General features: G+C 45.2%; 1 protein-coding gene across 2 annotated transcripts in view; it reads right to left on the bottom strand.

The window, feature by feature from the left end:
- Positions 1-23,543, bottom strand: part of GRB2 (growth factor receptor bound protein 2) — a 39,764-nt gene that overhangs the window by 10,563 nt on the left and 5,658 nt on the right. For both annotated transcript variants that reach the window (XM_066587939.1, XM_066587938.1), the window contains exon 2: positions 514-739. In XM_066587939.1, coding sequence (XP_066444036.1) covers positions 514-591 — 78 coding nt within the window. In that variant the 5' untranslated portion in view covers positions 592-739. The remainder of the gene's footprint in view (positions 1-513; positions 740-23,543) is intronic.

Raw genomic sequence — 23,543 nt, forward strand, 5'->3', positions numbered from 1 at the left:
AAAAAAAAAAAAAAAAAAAATTGAAATGGGTAGAAGAAATAATGCATCATTCCGAAAGGTAATGATTACTGATTACTGTGCAATCTGGAACATTTCTTTCAAAATCAACCCCCCCCCCCCCCAAAAAAAAAACAAACAAAAAAAAAAAACAACACACATTTCGAGTGTCCGAATCCTAAACTCTCAGCGCTGTAGAACGCCATCGTGAACAAGGAGCGGTTATCATGGAGAGATGAACATAAAGGAGCAGAAATGAGACAGGAAGCTGCAGTGCATGTGGTTTACATCGATTCTGTAGAGCCCTTCACCACAAGAGAGGCCGATAACATGCACAAAGTTACAGGATGACTGACGAGGCCCATGTTTAAGGGTGGCAATACACGCAGCTCTATTTATTAAAAAAAATATATATATATTTTTTTTTTAGAGTATTTTTTGAATCAAAGCCAGAAATAAGATTTTTTTTTTTTAAGTTAAGAAAGTAACCCCTGTGTGACTCTATGTGCCACTCACCTTCAGTACGTCTCCTCGTTTGAAGCTTAGTTCATCGTCTGCCGTCGCTTTAAAGTCATATTTTGCTATGGCTTCCATGGTTGCCGCAGCGTCCCTGCCCTGCAGGGACCTCCAAACCAGGGCTGGACCCCTCTGCTGCCTACACCGCGTCAATGCCACCTGGCGCAGCACGAATGTCTCGTCTCCCACCTCTGGCTAGGTTTCCGGCGGAAAACGTGCTTGCGGCCTGCAAGAAATAGAGGCGGTTATAGTGAAGAGTCCTTGAACGTTAATGAGTCAACATAAAACTAAGTAACATTAATCATCATAAATAGCGGAAGGCACCAAAGGATTTTACCAGAAAACTCCTTGGTTTCTGCTTGTCTGCAGGAAAAAAAAGTCACTTTTCCATAGCATGCTATGGAAGGTATTTGCTGCACAATCCGGCGGCGGATGCCCGCTCTCGATTCCACTATGCAAATCCGTGCGAGTGCAGGCGGCCAGACACTTGGTGAAAGATCCGTCTTGCAATGTTCTTTCAACAAAAGCTCTTGCCTGACCTTCGGACAAAAATGACAAATGTGGCTTCTTCCTTCCAGACGATGACTCACTGTCAACAGTTGGCAAAAACGAACGTTCGCTGTTATACTTCCCCTATGAACGATTCTTTTGGTTGAAATAATCTAATTTTGGCAATTTTGGTCTAGTGTGTATAGGCACCGTTACAAATATCCCACTTGGCCCACTTTCTCTGAGGTATTCTGCATTCAGCTGCAATACCTGGTACTGCAGATATTCTTTTCAGGGCTAAAAGGTTAAGAGAGGCTTTGAAGGAAAATGACAAAACAAAGGAGGCAGCATGTGTAGATTAGTAGTCCATAAAAAAAACAAAACAGATTAATTAAGATTAGAGATGAGCGAGCATGCTTGCTAAGGGCAATTGCTCGATCGAGCATTGCCCTTAGCGAGTACCTGCCAGCTCGGGAGCAAAGATTCGGGGGGCCGGCGGGGAGCGGTGGGGGATAGCGGAGAGGAACGGAGGGGAGATCTCTCTCTCTCTCTCCCCCATCTGCTCATGGCCACAACTCACCAGTCACCCGCACCGGCAGCTGAACCTTTTCTTCCGAGCGGGCAGGTACTCGCTAAGGGCAATGCTCGATTGAGTAATTGTCCTTAGCGAGTATGCTCGCTCATCTCTAATTAAGATCCAATTGAAGGAGAGAAAAAAACAAAATTTTAAAGCTAACATCACTGGAAGTATAGTGACCCTCATGTGCCGCTGTTTACGCTTTTTGCATTTGTGGAGAAAATGCTGTTTAAAAAAAACGTGCACATGTTTCCAACTTGCGATGGTTCTTAATTACTGCATAGCTATGCTGTCTTTCAAATGCGTAAATGCGCACATTTTTTTTTTCTCCAACGCATACTTAATGGTTTTAACACGGATACTTATATGGAGCGAATGTGAACGAATGAACAATTTCTTGTTTGAATGAGCCAATGATATATCTGCCTGTATAAACAGATTGCGCGAACTAACTCTGACATCGTTCATTCAAATGGACTCTAAATGCACCCTTAGAGCGAATCTCAGTGGCCATCAGACTGCGATACTGACCGTTATCGGCTACTACAGGATATTGCGTGCTAAACGTAATAGCCAACCCTAAATCATCTGCAGTGATAGGAGAAAGTATTTTGCCCCTTCCAGATGTCCAGTCATTGTAGGTTTGTCACACCGATTTCTACAGTGATTATCCCATCTGTGCAGATCCGACTGCTGAGACCCCCACTGATCATAAGAATGGGGTCCCAAGTGGTTCTGAATGAATGGAGCGGTGGTCTTGCATGCATACTACTACTCCATTCATTTCAATGGGACTGCCAGAGCTAGATGAATACAAGCACTCAGGTACAAGCATGGAGTGTGCTGCGCGTCCGCAGTGGTTGGGAGCCCCCCTTACACACAACATCGTCCGGTTTAAAATATATGTATATAGCCGGTTTAAAGCAGAAGAGCAGGAGAAGCAGCCTTTAGGCAACCAAAAGACAGAAACAGCCGCCCAGTTTGAAGCGGTATGACTGATGATTAACGTAGCGGTCGAACAAGTGACTGAGCTTCCATAAACAATATAAATGTATGGGAATATAACTCTCACATTAGTTGCCAATCTGTGCAGTGGAACATGACGGTGTCCGGTGTATACAGCTGATCACCGGTTTATACACACGCTGCACTACAACCACCACTGAACCGCGCCAGCTATCTGCACGATCTGGGAAAGAGCTGGCATACAGAACGGAGGCCGCGGCTGAATGCTGCATATTAATACAAGCCTTCAGGCTTCGTGATGTTCTGATACATTTTTATTTAGGCCAACGACGACTGAATTCAGTTCTTGCTACACAATGTAAGCATGTGAATGTATCGGGAGGTTCTCCGTACTGAAGAAAGCTGACCATACACTTTAGATCGCCATAGGCTGCTAGATATTTTTTCCAGCGCCCCTATAAATTTGCATACCCCGCTGCCCCGGCAGGCCCGCACACACAATGTCCCTTGAAAAGCATTCGAAGAACGGTGGTGGCAGCGGCCCAGTGGTTAGCCCTGCAGTGGTGGGCAAATCCCCACCATGGTCAGATTCAAACCCAGAACTCCAGCACTACAAGGTGGCAGCGCTAAGCCAACACACCTGTGCTTTCTGCTCAAAGCAGAAAGCCAATATTTTGGTGATTTTTGCTAAAAATTCGAATTGTGATGATCCATTTAGCAAAAATCCGCCCAGTTTCATTGCCTGGCCAATCACGACAAGCTACACTAACAGAGAGCAAAGAGATCTCTGTATCACAATCAAATCCTACGGTTCCATCCTGCTTCACGGCCATATGCAGTTTTCTGCACAGAAGACAAGTAGTGACGATACCAGAAATGGAAAGCAAATAGGTTATGTGAAAAGAGCCTAAAGGCCCATTTACACACAAAGATGATCGCTCAAAAGATGGCTTTTGAGCGATTATTTTGCATAAACTACTAATTGGTACTAATGCCAATTAGTAGCTTATTAATTCATGTGAGCCGCGGGAGTTATATTCAGAGAACAGCGGGTGCTCTGTTCTCTGAATACATTCCCTTTGTTCTGCCGCGGGATGGCAGCTGAGACAAATGTTATCAACGCTCCCCACGAAGAACACAGCGTGAAGTCCCTGTTATCAGCTCTTCTGCCGAACGATGCCATTAACTCATCGTTCGGCAGAAAAGTGAAAGATGGGCACATTTACAAGCAAAGTGATGATCGCTCAAAAGATGGCTTTTGAGCGATAATCGTTGCGTGTAAAAGGGCCTTAAACTGATCACTGCATTGGAGAGCAATGAATGGCTTTCATAGGGAAACTTTCGTACTACATGAGCCAAAGTGGCTATTCATTAGCTGCTTTGACTAATAGAGAAAGGTCCAAACGGGGCATATGGAAGTAATTCATGGTAAAATAGCCGCCAACGTCTACATGGACACGCATCACCAACCATCTATTATTTGTGAAGGTTGAGGGAGAAGATGGTAGCTACTTGTACAAAAGAATGGAGCCGCTTTTTAACCATTTGCTCATATTCACATGAGTATATTATGGACAATGTCCTGACCTGACCGTAGGTCTAATGACTTGAGCTCACAGCATCATAGATTCCTGTAACACTACGAGTTCTGGTCTGATGTACCATGGTGGGGCCAGGATGCCAGTCCGTAAAAATGCATCTGCAGCCTAAGGGCCCATTTACAGGGGTGTATTACCCTTATCTGTGTGCTGACCGGTTATTTCACAGACAGCACACGGACCAATTATAGCCAATTAGGCCATTTAAATAGCCATTATTTCACATGAACTGATGGTCTGTGAAAAAAAAAATAATAAATTAAAAAAAAAAAAATCACATCACGCCCTATTGTGGACCTTGGCACAGACCACAATTGTAAACTCATGTGCTATTAGGCCAACATACGGACGTCTTGGGGAGGGGTCCACTGATAAACAACACTTTTATAAAGCTGAGATGCTCACATTGTGGAATACGGAGAAAAGCCTTAAACCCAACAAAATGAGGAGAGATGGGCGAGAGCAGAATAAAACTATCACTACCGGAGAACGATGCTGATCCAGGTAAGTAGGAGGATTAACCACTTGTCTAGGAGAGTCAACGGTTACACCCCTGTGGTCAGACGATCATCCAAGTGAAGCTTCTAATGGCCAGGCTGGCAGAATACGTAAGTGCGATGGTATGATAGCAGACGTCTAAGTGGAGCGCTGCAGTCTAAAGCGTCTCACTGTCACTTCTGCGGATTTCTGAACCCCAAAACACATTCTGACTAAAGGGCGCATCTTTCCCTAATGTTGTTTTTCTATATTTTTTAAAGCAAAAACCATTTTAGAATTAAAGTGGCCACCCGAGATTAAGACCTTAATGATCTATCCTCAGCAGAGATCTTCAATATCAGACCAGTGGAGGTCCACCATTCGGGGCCCCCTATGAGTGCCATGGCCTCTTCTCCGGCATGTAACGTCATGTTCATTGGCCTGAGAGCAGCTCAGTTCTATTCGAATGGATGAGAGATTGAGCTGCTATTCCAGGCACAGCCACTAAAACAATGTACAGCGCTGTGCCTGGTAAACACTGAAGAGGCCGTGGTGCTCAGACAAGCACCGTTGTCACTAAGCTGTTCGGTAGGCAACAATATCCCCAACGAGCAGCTTTAGGTAAACCCCTTTTAACAATCAATATGTCTCAGATGATTGAGATAGTCTGCGACCAGAGGGCCACTTTAAGAACAAGATAAGAGAACCATAACTCTTCTCTGACTATCTGATGTACACCGAGTACTGGTGGAGCACTAGTAGTCTAAAACACTACAAGCTGCTTGATTGGCCAATGCTGCTCATGTGAGCAGCACCGGCCAATCAGAGCAGTGTGTAGTGTTTTGCACACTGTGCATTATCAATAGTCTATTAAGTAGACAGAGAAGCGGTGCAGCCATCTTGGTTCGTCCGTGACCCAAGGGTCGCTTTAATAGCCAACATAGTAGAACCGTAGGATGATCACTATGTTCCTAATCTCAGTTCCACCATCATGACTATTCAAAAGGGTTTCTACTGCTTTTCCAGGATATATTACTTAAAAGCCATGGCCCATATCTGGACAAGTCACTGAGCCATCCATGGATGATGTAAAATTAGTGAAAATCCGCAAACTGAGTGAGTCCCCTCCAACTGTAAAAATTAAGGGTCTAGGATGCTCATAAATCTTAGTTAAAAGGGTTTCTCATCAAGACAACCCCATTTTAAATGGAAGCCGAAAAAACAAAATCATCTGATTTTCACTGTTGGGTATCCATGCATGTGGTGCCATCTTTCCCATCCAAACAATGGACAGTCTGGTAAGACCCGGCGGCCCCGCCGTAAGTCAATGAGGTCTGTCCATTCCATGACGGATTCAGCACCTTCCATCGACGATAGACTTTGTTCACATCTGCATCATGGTTTGTAAGTCCAAGTCTGAGCACAAGGACTGATATGAATCAATGTATCCTGCGTGGTGGAATATGGAGGCGTGATATAAATTACGGACAGTAAAGGTTTTGCGCCGGCATGGGAGCAAGAACAGAAACTGGAGGAAGTTTAATCATGTTAATGGAACGGACTTCTCATTAAAATTTTCGGGCATTTGATACAACAAAACCTGGACAGCAGAACAACAATGTAAATGGGAGCTGTCACCACCACAGAATGGAGATGGTATATTGTGCGCGGAGCTCATCTACATGACAATGTGGCCAATCACTCGCCTAGAAACCATTACTTTGGGAATAAAAGGCAGATCTCACCGAGGCTTTGGTAGCTAACAAAGTGGCATAATATGGACTGGATGAGAAGAACAAGACCCTCCACAAAAAAAAACACTTCTATAGCACGAAACCAAGAGGTCCGATTCAATGCCCTGGGCAACAATAGCGAGGGGAATGCTTGTACATCTATGATGCTAATATCCTTTGGGTAAACATTTTACCACCGGCTACAAAGACTAGAGCACTAGAAACCGTGCAAGAGGGATCGGGAGCAAATATGCAGCCGGTGGCCCCCTGAACTCTGGTCTGGATGGGGGGAGCAGCAGATGTTCTCAGCTTCCACTAAGAGTAGGTTCACTCTGCATTATAGCTCTCCATTGAGTGTTTTCGGCAGGGGGTTTCGCTTGAGTCCCCAAAAACAGAGCCACTAACTTTAATAGCACAAATGGTACAAACTCTGGACCTGATTTCAGCTTCTGTCTTTTTTTTTGGAGGACGCAATAGTGGATTCAATTATCATTTGTGGTAACTTTGGATATTTTCTTGGCCGAAACACCATCCACACAATGGTTACTGGGACGTTAGAGACCCTCCGATTTCAAGACCGGACGTGGACGGGTGTATATGACCTGCAGTAGTTCTCTACAGACCCTCCGATCCACTGGGAGGTCCTGTTTTCGGCAATTCAAGACGGCTGATGTAGTCTTCAGACTACTTAATCCCTACAGTGCATTTGGTAGTGTTAGACTACTAAGGCACTATTTCATCAGCAGTAGCCAATCAGAGTGGGTGTCAAACCCCTAGCTTCCGTTGGAGTCAACATACAATAATACTAGTGGGCATTATTGTATCTTGACGCCACCAGGCACTGATGGTGGAGTCAAGATTGACAGGGGGTGACACCCCCTGAACGTGATTGGCTGCACAGCTGCTTGCCCTGTAGGTCCTGAAAGGCCACTAAAAGATTGCCAGCAGCAGCGCACAGAGTGGGGGGAGCTGACATAATGAAACCCTGAGGCAGCAGGCAGCACGGTGGTGACAGGATGGATGGCAGGACGCAGCACAGACATGCCGGGCGGATGTACTGGCAGTGAAGCACATGCGCAGCCTGTAGGGACAATTGGGACCGAAGAGCAGGGGAGCTGACATTATGGAGCCCTGAGGTGGCGGCCAGCACAGAGGTGACAGCCAGATGCCAGCATGCAACACAGACACGGCCACCGGCCAGGCGGCTGTCCTGTCAGTGAAGCACATCTGCAGGCTGCAGCAACAGTAGGGAGTGGTGAGTGAGGGAACCGGCGTCAGGGAACATGGAGGTGGCGGGTGGCACGGACCTGACAGCCGGATCACTGCGGAGTGTGTACTGATTTGTGGCTGGCCAACATCCTTAGCCTGAGGGTTAATTTTCATCGTAGCCTTACATTCTTAGATGTTAATGCTGCCAAACATGCCAACATTTACATGTAATAATGTACGCCTACGAAGACAACTAACCCTCAGCCTAAGCCTGCAGCGCTGGCACTAATCAATGCCCACTGTGCAGCTAGGACCTTCCCGTCTGGATCCTATAGGAAGCTGGGGGTGTGAGAGGGGCGTTCCTCCTGTCAAACCACTAGCTTCCAGCGGCGTCAAGATACAACACCAGAGTGGTGCACGGTGTGCATTTGGCATTTAAAAAATTGCTGCTGCCATCTTGGATGGCTGAAAACAGCTCACGGATCGAAAGGATGGCAAAGAACAACGGCAGGTAACCCCACTCCTGTCCCGAGGCAACGGGAGGGGGTACTTTTAGTAAGGGCAAGGTAGTTGCAGGGTTCTCTGAAAGCTACCAGTCAAGTCCACTGAAGTGAGTGCGCCTCTCCTACAATGCACATGTCCAAAAAAAAAAATAATAGATCCAGTATTGAGTTCCTTCCCAAGTGAGTCAAGAGGTAGCGTCAGCGATATACACCATCGCCTCAGAGAACCGAGATGACTCAAGCTCTGCCTTTCAAGAATAGTGCTTGCACAGATTATGCATTAGGGAGCCTGAATGAGTAATGGAATGGCTCTACTCATTTTATGCATGAAAATCCTGCAACTTGCAGTAGTTCAGCACCCAGAAATGGTTAAAGCCGATCCCTATTTTTTTTCCCCTGGTTTATGTATTTCAAACCTAAAACAGTTTCTTATTCAGCTGTGATTAAGAACCAGTTAGCGTCTTGGAACACTTAAGGTGGATCGCTCTTGATTATTTCCAGATGCTGGAGAAGTACAAGTTGCAGGGTTTTCATACACGTTGACCCGACAACCTTCTAAGGGTGCCATTACACAAGTGCTGATAGTGCTTGCACTTTCCCGACAATTGCTGGGCTGAACCTACAAGCGCTATTGGTGCCATTACGGGAGCGTTAACTGCTCTTGTGTAACAGCGACCCAAACGCACTGTATTTTACCACAGCACTTTCAGAAAACTGATATTTCTTTTAGACAGTGCTGATAAATGGAGCCCTATGTCTATATCGGCCGCCACCGAGGTACTTTCTAACCAACTTACACTTCATCAGTAGCTGTGCTCATATCGAGGTACGTAAAGGTACTTTTTTAGGGTGAAAGTCGTTGGTGAGGTATGGCGGGTTGACTCAGGCCTAGCTTCAGAAGCCCGTGGTGAGCGGCTGTCGCCGGTGAAATCTTCAACTAGTCGCTATATGTTACAAGAGTGCCCAGAAACACCCTTTGTGCAGGGTAGCCTTACACTGGACAACCATCATTCAAATAGACCGTTGTTCCGTGTAAACACAACCACCAACTGGGCGACGAGCCAGAATCTGTTCACTAGTCCCTTTGTTTCAGCTCACCTAAAAATAGAAGCTGGCTGATTAACCCCTTAGTTGGTCCTATTTTGCACCTTAACCCCTTAAGGACGTGGCACTTTTTTTTTTTTAAATTTCTTTTTTTCCGTGGATTAACGTAGCTGTCTGAGGGCTTGTTTCTTTCAAGATGAGTTGTAGTTTTCAACGGAATTATTTAATGTACTGAAAAAACAAACATTCAAAAAATTCTAAGTGGAGAGATACAGAAAAAAAAAATAAAAAATTTCACCATCTTTGGTGTAGGGTGGGGTGGGAATGTGGGTCTTGTTTGTATGGCAGACACTGCAGAAAACATGGCATAACTTTATTCTAAGGGTCAGTACGATTACTACAATACTGTTGATATCGTTTTTTTTCTTTTGCAGTACTACGTGTAAAATATCTTTGGAAAAAAAAAAAATGTAGAAAAATTTCTGCCGCCTTTTTGTGACGGCCATAACCTTTTAATTTTTCCGTCGACATAGCTGTGTGAGGGCTCATTTTTTGCGGGACATCCTGTAGTTTTTATATGTACCATTTTGGAGTACATATGACTTTTTTTTGATCGCTTTGTATTACATATTTTCTTAGAGATAGGGCAACAGGAAAAAAAAAAATAATGCGTAATTCTGGTGTTGTGTATTTTTTTCCTAACAACATTCACCATAATGCGTTACTTTGATAGGACTTTTATGGACGCAACGATAACAAATATATATTTTTTTAAATTCTTTTATCATAGATATGGAATAAAGAGGGTTATTAAATTGTTACATTTTTTTTAGATTTTCTTTTTAGTCCCCCTAGGGAACATGAACTTTGCGATGGTTTGATCGCTCCTGCATTATTTAGTGGTCTGAAAATCAATCTATGAAGCCGCGCCACAGGCTTTTAGAAAGCGCCCAGCTGTCATGACAACTCAACACATATTGGGGCATTTAAATGCCACTGTGAGAATGAACAAACATTTAAAGGGTTAATAGCTCCGATCAGCGGCACTGCTGATCGGAGCTGTTGCAGTCGGGTGTTGGCTGTAAGAAACAGCCGGCCCCCGCATTGTATGGAGCGGGATCAACCTCGATCCCTTCATACAAAACCCGAATCCTCCATGACATAACTATGTGAGAGCGCGTTAAGGGATTAATGACCAAGCTATTTTCTTTAGATTTTTCATTAATATATTGAATGGCCTCTTTTTTTTTTCTCTTGGCCGACAGCTTATTGAAGGCTTGTTTTTTTGCAGGCAAATTGTATTTTTAATAGCATGGGTATGTGTGTTGTCGAAATTATTATTCTTCTTCTTCTTTACTTTGGAAGAGGGTAGAGGACAGCAAATACCTCCATTGTTTTATGGGTTATAGTTGATGGAGTGGGGTCCGTCGCTCGGGACCCCGAACAGATCAGCTGAGTGGGCGCATGTTATCAGCGCTGCGAATCTACAGTGATCAGAGCGGAAGCCTCCGTGACAACCCCTGCGTAGTGGCCAGCGCTTGTACCTGCAGGAACAGCTTGCATTGACTTCATGGAGAGCCGTGCCTGCAGTTACAAGCGCCGGCCACTACACAGAGGTCAACGCGTAGACTTCCGTTCTGACCTCTGTGTATTCGCAGCGCCGACAACAAGCGCCCGCTCAGCTGAGCAGTCGGGGTCCTGTTCACCATGTGGGATAAAGAAATATATTTTCATTGTTCGGGCCGTCACAAATGCAGCTATACCAATAAGGGGTATATTTTATTGGTCCTGTGGGGAAATTTCATTTTATACGGGATTTTTTAAAATAAAACTTTTTTTTTAGAAAACATTTTTAAGTCCCTCAAAAGGCACTTGAAGACGCGATTGTCCGGCTACTAGCACAGTACACTGCATTACTTCTATAATACAGTGTGCTAGGCATATACCGCCAGCTTACTAGACTCTGCCGGAAGCAAAGTCCGATAGGCTGAGCGACAAGACAGACTCCGAAGTCTTTGGCTACCATGGGAGCTCATTGGCACCTTACAATCGCAGCATGGAAGAGGTTAAACAATCAGGAAGAGAGGTTTCTTCGTGTTCAGCTGTTAGTAGACATCAGAGCCGAGACGTTTCTCAGCATGGCACACTTGTGCTGGGTTAGACCTGCACCACCATAAAGACATATTTGCAGGCCCATTAGCGACTGCCATAAGAAGGCGTATGGGCAGTCACTAAGGCAGTGATGGAGAGAGGTCTGCACTTATTTGTCTCACACCTCCCAACCAATGCCCGTTGATTCCCACGCTTGAAACATTTTGCCCTCCCATTTAATGCTCATTGGCTCTCGAAAACACAAATAAGTGCGAGAGATCTTTCAAAGACCACCAGGGACTGCTGAGTTGATGAAAACTCATCTTTGGTTGGTTTGGGTCCTTGAAGATACACTTGCTGCTGGGGTCTTTTGTCGATTCCCTCAAACCCTGTTTGCACACATCTATGAGCGCTCAATGGACATGCCAATCAACGTGTGTGTTGTTGAGAGGTCGAAATCTCAACTACGCAGCCACCGAAGAACCTCATGCCCCCTAACTTGTCAACCAACAATACTTTGGCCTGTGTAAAGGCTCTCAACAATTTGTTTAATGATCGCGAAATCGAAAAACAAGTGAACACCTCTTCCTCTGTGCAAAAGCATACAAACAACAGTTGTTTGTACTATTAGTGACTATTTCCAGTGACTACTTACTTTGGAGCAACTTGTCCTGTGTGAAGCCACCCTTAGTAGATCCCCACTCTCCCTTATAGAGAGGGGGGGTACAGGGCAGGGGACGCCCCCTCTACGATCAGGACGTAGACATTGGTGGTCACAGGGGAACAACCCCTTTTATTTCAAGCGTACCGAATTTAGCGTTCTCGTTGCTATGTATAGTTTTGTAATCCACGGCTCCGTCTCCACCTCTCAAGTACTTTGGACTTTTTGGTGACATTTATATCAATAAGCTCTAATATATAGTCACAAGACACCATTTAGAAAAATCCAAGCGAGCCGTCTCCACGCACTTCTACTGCGCTTGCATATTAATGCACTTTTTTAGCTCACTATTTGCGAACCAAATAAAGAGTAGTCCGGGAACAGACTCCTTATTGTGCGCTGTGGGGGATTAATCCTGCATAAGAAGGAGGCAACGTTGGCCCTTTAATTGGAAGTTATGTTAAAATTCTCACTTCCTCATAAAAAAAAAAAAATAAAGCATACTAACTTTTAACCCCTTATTGGATGAGTTTTTCTTCTTCCTGGCCTGGACGCTCGGAGTATTCTGCCCCTGTCCCAGGCCGGTTACTGAGTCCCTGACCATCTGTTTAGGATGTGCATTCATTTTATGGGAGGGGTGCGAAACGCCTTCTTTTGGAGCCGACTGCGATCCCATCTGCTGAGAGACGTGACCTATTGATAAGCCAAGAAGCGTATCCTTTATTTATACTAAGACCTATCAGGATAAAAGGATTATTTTACATAATCTGTAAAAAAAAAAAACCCCAAAAAACCTATGTAATACAAAAAGGGTCCGTGCACATTTAACTGAAATTGGGTTTGTGGTTTCTTTTATAACTTTTTGTAAACAAGCATCCGTGAGCTCAGATTTAGCCGGGCTTTACGTTGCGATGTTCTGTCCGGCATTTACGCTGTTGCCTTGGATTGTTTCCATGCACAGATTTGAAACCCGGATTGTGGAAAAAGTAGTAATTTATCACTTCTTGACAAAGAAAAAAAGTGGCAGAATGTCCGCACGTTGATTAGTCCCAATTAATGAGGCGGATCAGCATGCGGAGCCGTAGCATCAGCAATCCAAATCCACGTTCTCCATTGCGGAGTGTCTCCCATTAATGGGAAGACATTGCATCACACCGTGTGCGCTCAGCACAGGAGCGATGCTGCCACCGGCCCCATTGAAAACAATATGCAATGCGAGGGCACGCCCAAAGATAGGACAGAAGGCGATTTTTTTTCCACGTTGCGGAAAATAAAATTAAAATAAATAAATTACTCATGTGTATGGCGCCATTCAAAAGAATGGGGTTCATATTTGTGCGTCTTGCAACGCACAAATCTCGCAAAAGATTCTCACCATGCGAAAACGGCCTTAGGCCAACTTCACACTGGCGAGTGCGATATTGGGCCATGAATCCTGGCCTCATATCGCACCCCCATGTGAATTCGCTGAGGCCCAATGTCCACGGGCGGAATTCAATTGCGGACGATCCGCAGTTTAAGCCACCCATAGACAATCATGGGCGCTCGCAGCTGAATTTAAGCATGCGGATGTGAGTTGCAGACCTTTTGGGCCCAAGAAGCAAATCGCAGCATGCTCCATTTTGGTGCGGGTCCCGCACGGACAGCTTCCATTGAAGTCAACGGAACCCGTCCGATCTGCGGCACACCCACAGCCAACACTACAGGCGGGCCGCGGATCCCACGGGAAAGCAGGAAGTTTTAAAAAATACAAAAACACTCCACTGGGCATGTGGGGCGGCCACATCTGCAATGGAGAACATGGAAGACCCGCACAGTGATGCAAAGGATCCAGACGGGTAAGTAACGCCCTCTTGCCACGGGCAGGGTGGGATTCCGCTGCGGGCTGCCGCCCATGGACATGAGGCCTGAGGACAGCCTCACATCACTTTAGGGAAGAAGCAATCCTCCTGCTGTGGGCGACAACCACGGTGGAAGATCAGAGTATCCTCCATTGTTTTCAATGGGAGACCTGCCAGAACTCTCGCAACACACAAATCTCACGCAATTTTCGCTCCAGTGTGAAGGCAGCCTTAGGCTGGGTTCACACGGGGCATAAATTCCGCGGAAATCTCACGGACTGTCCGCAGCGTGTAAGAGATTTTTGCAAATCTCGGGCTTAAGTTTGCCAGCGGAAATCTGTACGGAAATTCCGCCCCATGTGAAGCCAGCCTAAGCAGCGACAAGTGAACCAAATTCTGCAGATCTGTGTAGCAAAGGGTTGAATCCACGGTGAAAATCCACAGTAAGCAAACCAGATACTGCGGATTTAAAATCCGTACCGCAGATCAGTTCTGCACTGAATTTTTCCGCACCTTGTGGATTAGGCCTCATGTCCACGGGCAAAAGAAGAATTAAAATCCGCAGCGGATTTTAACTCTTCTTCTGCCCGCGGATCCGCACCCCATAGGGATGCATTGACCACCCACGAGTAGATAAATACCCGCGGATGGTCAATAAAAGTGATTTAAAAAAAAAATGGAGCATGAAAAAATCTGGCCCATGCTCCATTTTCATGCGGGTCTCCCGCGGGGACGGCTCCCGCGGGCTTCTATTGAAGCCTATGGAAGCCGTCCGGATCCGCGGGAGACCTAAAATAGGAATTTAAAAGAATTTACCCATCCGGAGCGGACCAGGAAGGTCTTCTCTTCCTCACGGCCGCATCTCCCTTGCTTCGGCGGATGTGCCCGGCGCATGCGCGCGGCACGTCGGCGACGTGCCGCGGCCGTGACGAGTTCATCCGCCGGCCGAAAAAGAAGATCCGGCCGTGAGGAAGAGAAGACTTTCCCGAACCGCTCCGGATGGGTAAATTCTTTTAAATTCCTATTTTCAGCCCTCATGTCTGCGGGGCAGGAGGGACCCGCTACAGATTCTCCATGTAGAATCCGTAGCGGGCCTGATTTTCCCCGTGGACATGAGGCCTTAGATTTGTTAAAGCTGCATCCACATGGCTTGTTCTGTACATGCTGTGGATTTTCTGTGCAGATGCAGGGGATTACAGGCACAATCATGCACCAGTAATATGGAAGAGGTCTACTGACCCGATCACAGGTCTACTGACCCAAGCTCAAGGCATCATATGGATCCATTATGCTCCAAGTTGAGGTTGGTAGACCGACGGTCAGTCCTGGACAGTTGTCCATATTGGAGGTGCATGCGCCTGACATACGCGCATGAGAAACCTAGCGGTCCTAACATGCTCACAATATCTATGGATTTATGCCCCATTTGTACGAGACGAGCGGTTAGGAAAACGATACCCGGGGGCTTGCTTCAGTGATGCTCGCTCCTGCACTACTACACAGGAGCGAGTACCGCAGGCATCGCTCGCATGGAGGTGGAACGGGCCAGAGTGTTCTCCTCCCACCTGCCTCCAATCACAGTAAGCAGACGGTCATTCAAAAGTGGCTGAACGGCACGACGTTCAGCTTTATGCATGTAGAACCTGAACAACTCTCGCTCAGTCGCTGCGTGCGTTAACGCGAGACGATTATCGCTCCCGAACCCCTCAGGAGTCTGACCTACTCTGAACGATAATTGTCCTGAGTAAAAGGGCCATTAACCCTTTCCAATCCCGTCTGACATCTAAAGACATTGTGATTTAAGGCTTTACAGCTCCGATGTTGGAAGACGTCCGTTGGGGTTCCCTTACTGTATATCGCCAGCCTCTCTGCTGTTGGAGCCTATCCAACGTGTCACCTCATGCAGTACTGGCTTTAGCCAGCAGATAGCGCCATTTTATAACGGCAGAAAAAGAGTAAGCCCCCCTAGGAAAACCAGGATACAAATTGGAATGGAAAGGGTTAATATGTACTCCTGTAGGGTACATTCACACCCGTGTTGGAAAGCCCTAATGGAGCTCCATCTGTCTCTTCCATTTTTGGAGCACAGAAACTAAATTAAAAAGGGATGAAATGGATCTTTTCCCCACCCCCCACACTGCCTTTAATGGGTTTAAAAAAAAATAAATAAATAAATAAAAAAAAGGGTAAAGTAAAACAGAAAACTTTCAGTTCGCTTCCGTACTGTTTAAATTAAAAAAATGCAGCTAAGTTGGAAAAAAAAATTCTGAACTAAAACAGAACAAATGCTAAATGAGAGCTTTTGGTTTGTTTTCAGTGGGTTTTTTTGTATTTGTTTTTTAAACCCACTGCAATCTATAGGATAAACCTGATCAGATTATTTCCATTTGTATAGCCCCAATGCGGGTGTGAATGGGCCCTTCTACACCCTACCCGTTCCCTGTGTGAATGAGAGCAGACCTCAGCAGGAGGAAGCCTCGTTCGGGAAGGATTCTCCTTCTTACTTCTGCTAGGACTCATTACTGTCATTTGGCAAAAAAAAACACAGAAGGAAATGCAGACGTCAGTAATTAAACAGTGAGTAATTGAAGGAAGCTTCTGAGTGTGGCATAATGTCGTTTCAGCAGAAGATTGCCCACACGTCACCCGCTGCCCATAGAATGACTGAGCCTGCATCAGTCTGCCGGCTGCCCCACCTGTAGGTACCATCCCGTTAGATCTGCTCTACAAGTGCCCCACATTTCACAGGAACAGTACAGGAAGCGAGCGCTAATCTACCATCGCCCCACACACAGGAAAAGGGTGTGTAAGCAGGGGTTTATGGTACCAGCAATGAAGGGGTTACAGCAACCCCCAACAACAGTTTCTTAAAATGTAAAAAACAAAAAAAAAAAAAAACACCACTTACTCAAGCAAAGCAGAGGTGTTCTTTACTTCTTGGCCTCTTACTACCCCGACTACTTAATCTTCAGGTTCGATCCCTTTCTAACCCCTTAGGGCCGAAGCCCGCTTGCACCCTAATCATTTTTCAGTTTTTTGTCCCATTCCAAGAGCCATGACTCTATATATTGTAGTCTATAGCTTTAATTCATTCTTTTTTTTCTACCTTGTTTTAGGCCTCATGCCCACCGTGTCGGACTGTGCCAGCGGAATCCGCCACGGCGCTCCCTAAAACCCTCATACTCCGATCGGATCCGCCATGCACGTCCTGCATGGAGGGCCGGTGCGCATGCGCAGTACAGCGCGTCGGCAGTGCCGGATGACGCATATTCACGCGATGCTTCCGCTGTAGCACAAGTATAGTGTGACAGCCAGCTTCCATTGACTACTGTATTTTATTGTGTCCATCATGGCTCATTCACACAGGTGTATGTCAGCCTCAGCCTGTGGAAAAATGTCTCAATCTGCTGTGTTTCGCATGTGTTTTTGCTGCGCATGAGCTTTAAAGGGAAAAAAATAATTTGTGTGCGCACCATCAATTTTTCACTCATGCAAAGAAAAAAAAAAAAAGAAAGAAAGATTCAAGGCGGCAGAGTTGGTGTCACTTTGTTATTCTCACTGTCTCCTGGTTACATACGCATGCATCATCAGTGTTTGCTGAGGGGGTTATGCTCCCATAGACTTTCAGACCCAATTTTGGCCTGTCAATATGAATCAAAAGAGGACATGCTGCAATTTTTTTTTAATGTGCAATAATAATAAGTTTGCATAAAAAAACCCATCTGAATACATCAATTTACTTTAACGGATCTGTGGCCATCTGTACTCCGCCAATAAAACATAGGGACAACACACAGACTGTTGCTGCGCTCCGCAGACCCGTCCTCCCAGCCACCTTGTTTCTAGCAGTGTTCCCAGCGCAGCCGTGTTTAGCCCCTTTAACAAATGTCTCTTTCTGGGAAAGTGGGGGACAAAACAGTTATTAAAGTTCTTAGAAGTGTAATCAGCCAGCTTTAGTATCAAGTGCGCAGAAATACAAATCAGTTTAAGGGGAACCGTCCTAAATCTCTGCTTAGGAGTCCAGTGGGCGGTCCTATCAAAGATTCTGCATAAAAAGATGGCTGTCAGTGAGTAGGACCAATCAGCTGACTCCTACATGTAACCTCAATAGCCATATATGACAAGTAATACTGGATCTTTTCCTACAAGGACTATATATGAATTGACTCCTGCTCCACAACTGCTGCCCGTGGAACAGACTGCATTATCAATGTGACTTGTTCCCTTTAAAAGAGGTCTTGTCATAAAGACAACCCATTTCCATATACCTGCGGAATAAGTTGGCGCTATACAAATAAAGATTATTATTATATACCCCATTACAGTAAATTGACTCCTGCCCCATTGGAGAACCATTCTATCAGCCTTTTAAGGGCTCATTCACAAGGATGTATTTAGTTTCGGTTCATAAACTACGCAGTTTTTCACAGACAGAAACCGCGCGTTTCCCCTGCTTATTGCGGGTTTTTTTTTGCACACAATCATTAGGTTTTTCACACGTGCCAAAAAAAAAATGCAAAGAGGCCCCATTGATTTGATATGCATTCACTGCATATTTAAAGGATCCCATTGACTTTAATGGGCTATTTCGGCCCGTAATACAAACTAAAATAGGACATTGCGCGTTTTTGTTTTTTTGTACGTACGACTCACGCGCATATAAAGAAAAAAACTCCCAAATGCAAAATCCAACCAATGGAGTTTTAGCTCTTCATATAAAGTGCGTAAAAAATACGGATGTAATAAGGAGCACAGGAGTGAATTCTGCTCCGGCAGAGTTGGGAAACGTATGATCAGACGAGTCTGCCCCCTTTTATAGCAGCTGATCACTAAGCAACCCTTTGCTCACAGGAGAAAAGCTTAACCCTTTCCAATCCACTGTCTGACCTCTGAAGACATTATGATTTAAGGCTGTACAGCTCCAATGTTGGAAGACGTCCGTCGGGGTTCTCTTACTGTATATTGCCAGCCTCTCTGCTGTCGGAACCTAGCCAAGGTGTCACCTCATGCAGTACTGGCTCTATCCAACATATAATGGCAGAAAAAGAGTAAGCCCCTAGGAAAACCAGGATACAAATTGGATTGGAAAGGGTTAAGGCCGACTACACAAACGATACGGATTCATGCAGATTTACGGAAGAACTGCGATTATAAATAAAAGTGGTTGTGATAGATCGTGGGTTGTCGTGTGCTGGAAAAAAAAAAACGCACGCCTACTTCCTGGTTCTCTAGAGCAACCTGAAAAGTATCCACTTACAACATCGCAGTACATCCGCAGTGTCATCGCGGACGTACTGCGAGAAAAACTGCATCCATAGAGATCTATTGAACCCTCTTGCACATGATCTGCACTGAAACAGGACATGACGCCATTTTTTTTGTGAATTTCGGAAACGAATTGACTTCTATGGCTGAGCGCAACAGCAGAAATTCCAAGCGGAATCACGCTGCGGAAAATCCGCCCGTGTGCATTAGCCTGTAATTAAGTAGGGAACGCATCCGCACATAACGGGGGGGGGGGGGAGATTTGCCATCTAGAACTTCAGTGAAGCAGAGTGAAAAATACAAAATAAAGTTTAACAACCTGACAGAGGAAGAAAAAGGGGGTCAGTGCAGCGCTCTAAACAAAAACAAAAAACTTTTACCGACACGGATGAGTGCATTAAATAATAAAAACAGCACAAACCGAAGACTGAAAACCAGCAGAATGGCCACACATTCCTAATCCACAGAACAGAGATCTGCAGGGCTCTTGCTGTTGGAAGCTGCATCTGTCATATGAAGTTATTACGGGTCCGGCGGCCCCGCGGGTGCATCTGTCGCCAGAAGGACATCAAAAGCTGCTGATTTATCATGGGGAACATTTGTTCCCTGGTCATCCGTCTCCTGCCTCCTCATGTCCCCTCCGCTGAGAAGACCGTGTCCTGGTAACACGCAGATTTCACTGGATTACCTAAAAAGTTCCTTTTTGTTTTTGGCTATCTATTAAGCTTTCGGCACACTTTTTGGGTATTACACCTCCAGCACATGGCTCCATTACAACCTATGGGGACTATAGATACGGATGCTTCTCCATATGGAAAGATGAAAAAATTCTCGGCACATCTTGTTCAAAGACGCAAAATAGGGAACCCCAGTACAAGTCAATCCGCTGTGTCCGTCTATAGTGCACATTGTCCGATGAAAGTTACGCCGAGTTCCTCAGGTGGGTAGTGTACGCCTTTCCTTAAAGACAATTTCCTACTAAATTTCAGGGTGGTTGTTTTTTTAAAAATTTTGAAAAAAGTAGAGTAGGTAATGGTATAATAATCAAAAATGTATTACTCACCCCTTAACTCTCCCTGCAGGAAGGGACGGCATCACATTCATCATTCATATGACCGCTGCGGCCAATCATTGGCTTCAGTGGTCATGTGTGCATGAACAACATGTGACTGCTGCAGAAGTCACGTGATCACTTCCGGTAACACGGAGGACTAGAAGGGAATGGAGTGGCAGTGCTGGAGGGAGAGCTAAAGGGTGAGTAAATGGCGTAATAGTTATTTTATACCATTAATTATCCTGGGGCAGTTTACTTAAAATATCGGAAACCCCTTTACCAAAAAGTTTCATCAAGTTTTTTGGTTTTTTTTGCGGAATCCGTTATTTGGAATACTGCAACAACTGATATAAGTACCAACACCGTCCTTGCAGGGCTGTAAATGTCTAAAGTTTCTAAGAACAGAGCATAGTTATGTGACAATACTCTTTGCCCAAGTAGCAAGATTCAGGTCCGAGAACCAGGAAAGTTGGGCGACAATCTAAAGCTGAACTGGATCTACGAAGCCATCCCAGAAGTAGGGGGAAAAAAAAACTGACAACCCGTGTATGCCGCTTCCCTCCAGCGAGCTGAAGCCTGCAGTAGTACTGCGACAGTGGCATTCCTCTGCCGAGTGTCACCGGCAGCCCACGGGCGCCTCGGGGTACAACTGCTATGTATCTGCAGACTATACTCATTTCTTGCCAAATCAAGTGAATCTGCAAAAAAAGCATATCAAACCGACAAGTGGGCATCATCCATAGTTCTCCACTATTCTTAGGGGTTACTTCCCGCATGGACCAGTTGTGGCAGTGGGTGAACATAAAGGACAACACAAAGACTTAATGGACTCGATTACAAGAAGACGGCGGATTATCTCTTACGTTGTGCACTTTCCCCATTATGTAAATAAAGGCTATAGTTGGCGACGAGAAATAATTGTCCCTTATAAAGATTAACATTTCTCTATATAAGACCTCACTTCCTTGCAGGAGTGCCAAACAGCATCTCGAGTTTGGCAAGATGAGGAGAGCCGACGTCATGCCATCGGGTGTGCATGCTCGGCGGGCCATTCGTTTCAGTGTGGCTGATGGAACTACCCGAGCGCTTGCTGCATTCCATAGCTCCAATAAAAATGAATGAAGCGGCAGTGCACCATTCATTCTTACTGTGGGGAATGCAGCCTGCAGAGAGGGGGACATGGGACCCAGGTTTTTGGGATCAGTAGTGAGACCCCCATCGATTAGGTTAGCCCTTATCCTTTGTATAGGGAATAACTTGTAATTCTGGTACAACCCCTTTAATGCAATGCCGTTGGGGTTCCAATCATTTCCAAGGGAAACTATTTTACATTATAGTGTTATACTTGAGACAGGTTACTAAAACCTGAGGAACGGGTCAATCCAAACCTAAAATATCTTATTGTAAGTAGAACACAATAAAAAGTTCCATTCCGCCATCCGACGACTCCTGTGTGTCCAGATAATTACTCTCCTTGCTCAATCATCTTTTAGGGAAACACTGGGAGGTCCCCCTTCTTACACATGTGACAGTTGGGGGTCAGTAAGCCGAAAATAGACAGATTTGGATCACTTTTTTCTAATGTGAAAGTTGGACTTAAAGTGACCCTCTGGGCAAAATTCTGTTCCGACATGAGAGTGGAGGTTGTATATTATCCTATTTTTTGGGGGCTGCCAAAACTGCCACCATTTTCTAACTACACGATGCACGGCTCTGACCACATGAGCGGCTCTGGGCAATGACAGAGCACTGGTAAGTCCTTACACTACCAATGCTCTATAGGTGATTGGAAAAGGAGATATGGGTGGAAAAAAGTACAGGTAATACATCCTTTTCATAGTCTGGTTGAAGGACAGAATTTTGTCCTACAACCAGACGGTTACTTTGAGGTTGCCACCCGTTCTGATTGACTCGAGATATCCATTTACTACATTAATGACCATTGGTGAAGTAGCTATATTTCACACAGAACAATGTCTGGCTGGCCATGGCCTACCATACAGAAACGGCCATTAGCTGGGGTGAGTGGGGACTGCTTGGGGTTTCTCCACAGTGAGCCCATGGCAATGTTGGATCAAATACTGGATCCTGGAATAGACCAACTATAAACTAGATTCAGAGAAGCACAACTTTGGTGATTTTGTTTTCCATTAATTCATGATGTACCTATTCCCCCCCAAGTATATGTGAGCTATAGTGTTACTTTGGTTAGTTACTTCTTTCCATCTGAAGCTCTCCGCCACTTTTGCCTCATATGGTCATGTGATATTCGACTAGTAAATGAATATCTCAACCCAAGTAGATCAGACCAGCTCACATCTGCTTGGGTTAAGATATTCATTTTCAATCCAAATCGTAGTTTGTGTGAGGTTATAGGGACCCTACGAAAGGTGAGGGTGGGGGCATGGAAGATTGAGTTTTCGTCAGAGTGGCCCTTTAATAACTTCTGATGTGTTATAAGAGTTTATGAATGATACAGTGCTGATCACTAGAAAAATGGACTGCTATACGCCTACAGATTCATTCGAGAAGAGACACTTAAGTACCTAAGGCGGTAGTCAATTGCTCGGCTCGCCCATTTCTGTCGCTCCCTGCCATCAGGGGACATTTAGGAGACCTCCAAAACACATTAATCAATCTAATCTAATGTGTATGAGCAACTTAAGTTTAAGGGGTCACTGATGGCAGCTTTCCTTTAAAGAGCAACTACACTTTAAAAAGCAAAAAAAAAAACAAGGCAAGAGAAAAAAAACAAATAAACATTAAAAAAAAAATTAAAAACACACGCACAAGGAAAAAAAAGGATATTGACAATTTCTATTCCAGCATTGCCAACTCCAGATACAACAGTTCTGCATACAGTTCTACCCTCCTGTGAAGAATAGCTCTCTGCTTTATGTAGAACACATCAGCATTTGTACGGTAGATCTGGCTTCATAGAATTCAATTTACCCAACAATTTCAGGACATGACAAGTGCTGAATAAGCAGATTTTTCAGATTATCAAGTCAGGGCTAGAAAACAACTCTGGGAGCATAAAGACGCAATACTCTGCTTCATAGAAAAACTAGAAGCCACCCAGTTTGTATGGCTCTTCCCATATACAAAACCACATTACAATACGGGGGCTACCGTGCGGGGAGCTTATGGGATATCCGGTGATCAAAGCTGACCAATCAATATGACAAGCTCTAGGATAGGCAACAGCATAAGCTTAATGACTAAATCAATCTAAAGACCAGCCTCTTACAGTTATTTGGCCCCACAAATGCAGTCCTAAGTTCTCACTCACAACCTGAAGGTTGGTTCAGGTAGTCAGCTCAAGGTTGACTCAGTCTTCCATCCTTAGAGGTTGGTAAAATGAGTACACAGCTTGTTGGGGGGGGGGGGGGAGGCGGGGGGGGAGATGACTGGGGAAGGCAATGGCAAACCACCCCGCCAAGAAGACGTCACGACGTGACGTGACCCTAGGAGTCAGTCATGACTCGGTGCTTGCACAAGGGGACTTTACCTTTACTTAAG

The sequence above is a fragment of the Eleutherodactylus coqui genome, chromosome 13 (assembly GCF_035609145.1).
Source record: "Eleutherodactylus coqui strain aEleCoq1 chromosome 13, aEleCoq1.hap1, whole genome shotgun sequence".
Lineage (NCBI taxonomy): Eukaryota > Metazoa > Chordata > Amphibia > Anura > Eleutherodactylidae > Eleutherodactylus > Eleutherodactylus coqui.